The sequence below is a fragment of the Candoia aspera genome, chromosome 2 (assembly GCF_035149785.1).
Source record: "Candoia aspera isolate rCanAsp1 chromosome 2, rCanAsp1.hap2, whole genome shotgun sequence".
NCBI classification, from domain to species: Eukaryota; Metazoa; Chordata; class Lepidosauria; order Squamata; family Boidae; genus Candoia; species Candoia aspera.
The window spans coordinates 87173879-87181513 of record NC_086154.1 but is presented as its reverse complement, the minus strand read 5'-3'; the positions used below and the strand labels follow the sequence as shown (position 1 = coordinate 87181513).

Here is a 7635-nt window from a genome sequence, read left to right as displayed (position 1 = left end):
AGTCATGGTGGTTGCCAAGGTTGTGTTTTTCCACTGACCGTGCTCAGTTTAAAGGTGGAATCACTTTGCGCTGCCCGTACCACAAACAGAAGAAGCTGTTACATAAGAAACATGAGGGAGGGAGTGGAGTGATGAAAGGAACAATACAAAGAACAGAGCACTTTCCTGTTCTTTTTAAAACTTATTTGCTTAAACTCCACTTTTCAAACTAATATTCCAAAGCAGCTTACATTGAAAGAAATATATAATAAGAAGAGTTGATGCATATAGTAATAAAATAAAAACATAAGGGCAACAGTGAAGTTTGCTAGTAGGAAAATGTTTTCAAGCAACAAGGGAAGGGAAATTGCTTCCCAGAGACTGAATGCCATTATGGTGGTTCCACATTTAAGAAGGTCCTGTCCTTAACGCCCAGGGGTCAGGTCTTTGCTAATGAAGGACCGGAGAACACAGCCTAGTTGAATTTTATGCATTCTGAACTGGGTTCAAGGCACCTCCCAATACTCTGAATTCACCAGTTGTGCTAAGCATTATTGTGGTTTGGTTTTGGCTTAGTGTATTGTGTGAATCCAGTCACTGTGCTTCCTAAACTATAACTTATCTTTTAGTGTAATGTATACGGTCAAGAATGGCTTCATCAATGAAACTTGACTAAATAAACTGCAGCTTATAATGCATTATGGGAATGTTAACACCGTGAATGAAAATTGTTGTTGTTATCTTCCTTCTTGATGGTCATAAGACATCCTTATTCATGGGACTTTTTAAAATAATTTTTATTGCTTTTTAATTAATAAGAAAAAAGAAAACACAAAACACAAAAATGTTGTATGATCGGATTCATACAACATGCTTGGCTAAAATGTTGGTTAGTTTAAGGCTCAGTGTATTTATCCTGCCATCTTCTGGATAGAATACCTGATGGTCTCTTTCAACAACATTTATTTTCACAATCAGAGAGTGCCACTGAAAGAGATTTAGACCAAGCTCATTCATTTTATGGCAGAGTAGGAATTTGGAATCACCACTCCTGAATCTGTAATGTTAGAGACTTTTGTTTATTTTTATTTACACTTCCTCTTGGCTTTGCGTGTGTGTTGGGTGCATGGGTAGATGAGGAAATGTCATCATCTAGTGTTAAATTTTTCATTCTGTACTGTTCAGGATATTTACAGACAAAGCTTTCTAAAATAAAATACCATCCCCAGAAAGAGTTAGATGAATACAGGAACACAGTGGTGATTGTGATACCTGTACCCGCACCCCCAGAAGCAAAAGTATAGCTTTGACAATGCTCATATTTTTCCTTGGATATCAGGGCTTGATTATATAATAAACCAAGTGGCTCTGAGATCTTGTGATCTAGTCCAGTGATGGAGGGTCCTTACAACCAAGTCTGAACTGTTCAGTCACCCTGCCTCATTCAAAGAACGTTTCAACATTTCATGTTAGCATCATCCATTTGTAACCCTCCAATATTTTCCTGTCTTTTCCATATTCTTCTTTTACTAAATAAGATCCATTAAAAAAGAAAAGGCAGGTAGCTGTACAATTCCTATTGATTGGTTGTCAGTGCTGGATTCACACATCATGCTAAGCCATAGTTTATTTAATCATGGTTTGCCACAATAGCTGGGCTCACAACATACACAACCAACAATAAGTTAATCATATTATACCCTGGTTTGCACATTGCACTCGGCTACAATACTATTTGTTTGGATTTCTAGACCAAAGAAACTTTTGTTATAATACTGTACGGTAGAATTACAATTATGTAATTCCTGAAGAAACAGTATTATGTAAATGTACCTGCCCACTGGCATTAGCCAGGTTCAGGTATATGTCCAAGTTTATTATCCTGTATGCACTGAAGTAGTTCAGTGGCTTCAGCTTGTGACTGGGTTCATACAACTTGCTAAGCCACCAGCAAATCAGAAAATGTTATATGTTTAGCCTTCTGTGAACCAAATCAGTATGGTTTTTAAATCATAATTTGTGACTTAGCATCATGCAGGAAACTAGACATCTGAGGTTATTAAATAAACCATTGTTAAATAACCCATGGCTTAACATGCCATGTGAATGAAGTATAAGGTAAAGGTAAAGGTTTCCCTTGACGTAAAGTCCAGTCGAGTCCGACTCTAGGGGGCGGTGCTCATTTCCGTTTCTAAGCCTTGGAGCCGGCGTTGTCCATAGGACACTTCCGGGTCATGTGGCCAGCATGACTCACGGAACGCCGTTAATGAAGTATAGCAGAGAAGAAATGTTAACCCTGGCCCACAAAACTGCTCTGAGACCATCCATGCAATGTCTCTTTCCAGTTCGTCTGTAAAATGAGAACAGTGATAACCAACTTACTTCCAATGACTGAGTGAGATTATGAAGAAATTGGTCAACCAGATTATCTTCCACTCAAACTCATCCTTGAGGCATTCTTCTCTCCCTGAGGCATGTCCACAGAAGACAAGAGGAGACACAGAAAGTACCATTAAGTCACCACTGGGGCTGCAATAGCAGCACATTTTGAGGTAAATAGCAGTATCAACGGGAAATGACTCTAAGCTCTTAGGGAGAAAAAAACCTCACACAATTTTTCTTCAAAATAAAAGTGGGTTGCTTCAAGTATGGTTTTTTAAAAGTACGTTTAATGAATTGTTTTGCCCACATCTATTTCCATGGCCCAATACTCAAGACAGGCCTTTGCCCCTTTTTCCTCCTTTTCAGAGAACTGCAACTTCCGTAGAAGAGAAAAAAAGGAAGTTTATATAATATGGCCCAGTCTTTAAAAGGATTCAACATGGAAATTGCATTTTGGCACTTTCCTAATAATTTCTCTCTGGTGGTCAGCAAAGTTGCTTATTAGAAATGGTAGCCATCAAGCCAGGGATACACACAGACTGCTAACTTCCACCTTCCATCTCTGCTTAGATAGCTGAAAGATGATTGGGACTGTAGTCGAAGGAATGGAATGTTTTTCATCAAATAGTCATAGACATTTTCATATGATTAACATTGGCCATGCTAATAGTGTAGGTCATCTTAACTGTGGTACTGGATCTCTTTTCCTCCCACTCATTTGGATGATCCAAACAGTCAGATCTGACAACACTAATCATCTGGCTGACATCCACGGCCATAGAAAACTAATTATGTCTTTTTCTTTCCTTTGCTGAATGCAAGAAAAGAGATCCTATTTCTCTCCTTTGCTGAATGGTAATGCAGAACAGTGTTTTTAGGGGCAACACAGATTTCCAGGGTCCTATCATGATTGCGGGAAGGGGCACTTGACAAGAGTCCGTCAGCTAACAAACTGGAAATGTCTATTTTCTGATCTTGCCATTATCAAGAAAGAAAGGGGGGAAAAGACTTTAAAGGAATTACTTTTTTCAATAGAAATGTCATAATTTATTTGGTTTGTATAAAAAAACATAATTATTACAAAACCTGTCTTCTTTTATAAGAAGAAAATATATTATTTCACATCATAAATAAAATCAGCAAGCATACAACCACTAGCAACCAAAAAAACCTCCACAACACTCCTTTGTGCTTTCCATGTCAGTGCTTTGGAAACAGTTTTAAGATGTATTTATGGGATTACAGTACCAAAAAAAAACCACCTGAGGTATTTTGTTTCTTTCTTTCTTTCTTTAAAAAAAGAAAAGAAAAGAAAATGAAACTTCAGACTTGAAGACGGAACACACATTGCAATTACACTATAAAAATAAATAAATACAAAGATCTTCTTGTACAAGGGGACAGCATTCTGCAACTGAGCATACCCAGAGAATGCAAATACTGTCGGATCTGCTACTGGAACAGCAAGGGGAACAAAACAGTAATGGGAATTTTTCAGGAGTAGAAAGCAAAGTCCTTTGTGCTTTGTCTCCTTTGTAAGCATCCAAACATTGGTCAAAAATGCCTCTGTTAAGATCATCTATCAGAAAGAACCTCGCTTTCTGGAGTCAGAAATGTTGATCACTGCTGGTGATTCTGTATTGCTTTGTAGATGTAATGAGAGGAGACCCATATAAATGAATAGATCTCCTCCTAAAGTTATTGCACTTTTCAGGGAACAACAAGATATCAAGTCTTTGTGCAGAGTCCACTAGCACCTGCCTTTCAACAGCTTGGAGACGTGGTGATGGGGCTCTGAAGGTAGCTTAGTGCATTGGAAGAAGAATGGACAGGGATGGAAACAGGGAAGTTAAAGACGGTTGTAGTGGATGTTCCTCTGTCCAGTGCAGACATAGCAGGGCTTCCTGCCTCTGCTGAGCAATTTGGAGCAAGGACCTGGGACTCAAACTGCAACAGCTGGCCCATGAAGCTAAAGTTAGGGGAGATGATGCTTCTTCTCTGTTTCACAAACTCAAAAGCTTCATCTAGTTTGACTCGGTTGGTCCTCATAAGGTAGGCAAGGCAAATCGTTGCAGAGCGGGAGATACCAGCTTGGCAGTGAACAAACACTCGTCCGCCATCATTTTTTATGGAGTCTGGAAAAATAAGTAAAACATAAAGCTTAGCGCATTTCTCTTCCAAGATGCTTTTGCCTGAAGGGAGAATCTTTCCTAGCATCTCAATATTCAGCTGGGAAGCGAGACTGAGGCACAAAGGAAGACAGCAATGATAGGTTATGGATGCTTTGTCTGAACATGCAAGTAATTTATTCTAACTGGCCACTTAATTCTTGCTGAAAAGGCTAACCTTGGAAATACTGTCACCATGAGATCGGACCAGGTTACTAGCTACTCTTTACAACACCCACATCACTGAATTCAATGACATCGTGCATAAAGCCTTAGATGTTCTTGGCCTGTACTGAACTATTCTCCAAGGAAACTCAAGCATCAGCATAGCTACAGATGTATTTTAACTGGTGCTATCTTGATCCCCCCTAGCTATCTGGATCTCAAACTCAAAGGCGGCTCCCGAAAGACTGGTGCCCAGGATATTATAAATTTGGAATCCAATGGGAAAGCTGCAGAAAGAAAAAAACATTTACCTATGAAGTCAATTGCTTCATTAAACCAGCAACTGATGTCAGCTTTATGGTTGTCCTCCACAGGGATGCTTTTGTACTGATAATGCCCTTCAAAATGGTTCGGGCAGTTTGCAGAGACGTTGATCAAAGCGGTGATCCCCAAAGTATCCAGCATGTCTTTTCTGGAAGCATGATAGGCACTGCCTAAATACAGGAAAGGTAGGATTTCCACCGGACCGCCCTGAAACAGAGAAGAACACGATCTACTAAGCCCCGGGTAAAGATTGCCACTATTCCAGGATGATTGTTCTCATTGCTACCTGCCCATGCCAAATACAACATTGAAATGACTTTTACATGGGGCAATGTAAAAAAAAAAAAGACATCCCCCCTCCAGGGCCCCCCAGCCTCCTCTGACGCCAACTGACCTGATCATAGAGAGGGGTTCCACAGGAGCTGCAGTTTGAATCGGCACTGCCGGGGGCGGTGGTGGTGCTGAGCGGCAAAGTGAGGCCTTTAGGGACAGAGGGCTTTGTGCACAGTTCTGGGCAGGTGGAAGAGAATGCCTCGTATCCTCCTGGAAGAAGATAAAAAGAGAAAACCGGAATTGTTAATAAATTCAGAGAGGTAAAGTGGGCTCCTGGGGGCAGGTTTCAGAAGACCGGAGGGGGGTGGCGGTGGCTGAGTACTCCCTCTCCAGTCTGCGGTCCCAAAGAGGGAGCTGCTCTAAGTCATCAAGCGCCCGTCTCTTCTAGCTATCAGCCCTTCCTTTCGGAAAACTACAGTGTTGCTTTCCTTTAACTCCAAGCGCGGCGACCCATTCGTGTCAGTTCCCCGCTCCGTAGACCTGAGGGCCGAGTCCCGGGGGAGCCCAGGGAAGGCGATCTCGCTCCGGAGCTAAAACTCACCCTTGAGAAAGCAGATGCGGGCGTCCCTGGCTTCCCTGCAGAGGGTGTTAAGAGCCAGCAGGAGGGTGCTATCTCGCTTGGGCGCCTCGAGATCAGGGCTGCGCTCATCCAGCAGCACCACGGCGTGGAAGAGCCGCTTGTGCAGGCGGGCGCGCGTTTCTTCGTTGGGAAGAACGTGCTCCAAGCCCACGGCCCCCTTCGCCCTCCGCCGGACGATGGTGCTGAGGCGGACGTTGCAAGAGCCTCCGACGTGCGAGGAGTTGAAGGCGAAAAACGATCGGCAGTCCAGGACCAGGCATTGTAAGTCGCGGTCTTGGAGCAGGTCGCGCAGCGTCTCGCAATCCAGGGCGCACACTTGCATGTTGACCATCGCTCGGGGCAGGGGGGACAGCGCGGAAAGGCAAAGACCCCTCTCCTTTCGTCTCTCTCCTCTGCGCCTTTTTATTCCGCTTGGCTGGGCGCTTTTCACACAGGTTTCTTGGCAAGCAGCCTCGGAAGATTTATCCCGTCCGGGCAATTTCTGTATCCCCCAAGGAGGCTGGATCTGAGGCGGGAGGTGAAGCCTTTTATCCGGACTTGGCTGGCCTGACTCGCGCGCCGGTAGGTCGGTGGCGCGTTTTGCGGTTGAATCGTTGCTGCTCTTAAGCTTGCTTGCTGTTTGCTCGCTCCGCCGACCGGTGTGGCTTTTATATGGTGAGGCGCTTCTTTCTTCCTTTTTTTTTTTTTTTTTTTAATGAATGGAGCCCTGTCACGTGACCCCCTCTTTCACAGAAGACGTCACCAGCAGCCACTCCCAGCTCCGAAGAACTCGCGTCATTGAGCCGCCTGAACAGCAAAGTCACTTCGAGTGCCTGTCCACAAAACCCCTCCTCCCTCCCCCGGGAAGGAAACCGACTGATGCAAGCTCGCCCGCGACCTTGCCCCTCCGCCGCCTGACCTTTCCGTGCTTTTTAGAGGGCGCAGCGTGTACAACAAAGGCATACACCAAACAAAAGGCGGGAGTGCGCTCACGGATATGTAATCCCCGTTCGTTCATACTGTAGAATGGGAAGGGGGGCGGCGGGGGGCGTTAGCTCCCTCCATTTATCTGCTCTCGGCCTCTCCGCTTCCCTCTGCGGGTTGAAATTGTAGGAGCCAAACTCCGGAATCTCTCTGTTACCGTAGTGTGAGACTCAGGGACCCTCTGACAGTAGCGAAGGATCAGCCAGCCGTGGCAAACAAGCTTGGTACCTACATTTTATCTTTTTTATTGTAAGCCGCCTGGAGTTGGGTGCCTATATAAAACGGGAGATGGGTGGCTATATAAATCGAATAAATAATAAACATGTCTTGCTAAAACACATGCTGTCGTCCTCAGCATTCTTTATCCCCCATCCCTCTTCCTCTAATTTATTCTATTTTTTAAAAAGATTTTTTATCCTACCTTTATTATTTTTACAAATAACTCAAGGCAGCGAACATACCTAATACTCCTTCCTCCTCCTATTTTCCCCACAACAGCAACCCTGTGAGGTGAGCTGGGCTGAGAGAGAGTGATTGGCCCAAGGTCACCCATCTAGCTTTCATGCCTTATGTGGGACTGGAACTCACAGTCTCCTGGTTTCTAGCCCGTTGCCTTAACCACTAGACGAAACTGGCTCTTTATTCTCTTTATTCTCTTTGAAATTTATTTTATAGTTATTATACTGCTGTGTTACATATTGACATGACTGTCTACAGAAGCATCAGATCCTTAAGACCAGT

At 43.7% G+C, this 7635-nt stretch overlaps 1 protein-coding gene across 1 annotated transcript; it reads right to left on the bottom strand.

The window, feature by feature from the left end:
• Nucleotides 1-3384: 3384 nt before the first annotated feature.
• On the bottom strand, nucleotides 3385-6569 carry DUSP1 (dual specificity phosphatase 1). Its single transcript, XM_063292394.1, has 4 exons — nucleotides 5893-6569; nucleotides 5413-5561; nucleotides 5006-5225; nucleotides 3385-4496 (listed from the first exon to the last, which is right to left on the bottom strand). Exons 1-4 carry the CDS (start codon nucleotides 6260-6262, stop codon nucleotides 4126-4128), a joined length of 1110 nt encoding a protein of 369 aa, XP_063148464.1. The 5' UTR covers nucleotides 6263-6569; the 3' UTR covers nucleotides 3385-4125.
• Between the last annotated feature and the right edge of the window lie 1066 nt (nucleotides 6570-7635).

Excerpts from the sequence above, each read along its gene's own strand:
- DUSP1 (XM_063292394.1), bottom strand. The coding sequence starts at position 6,262 with ATGGTCAACATGCAAGTGTGCGCCCTGGATTGCGAGACGCTGCGCGAC. Across the intron at positions 5,226-5,412 it reads GAACCCCTCTCTATGATCAG|GGCGGTCCGGTGGAAATCCT; the intron begins GTCAGTTGGCGT and ends TCTCTGTTTCAG. Across the intron at positions 4,497-5,005 it reads TGAAGCAATTGACTTCATAG|ACTCCATAAAAAATGATGGC; the intron begins GTAAATGTTTTT and ends TTATTTTTCCAG.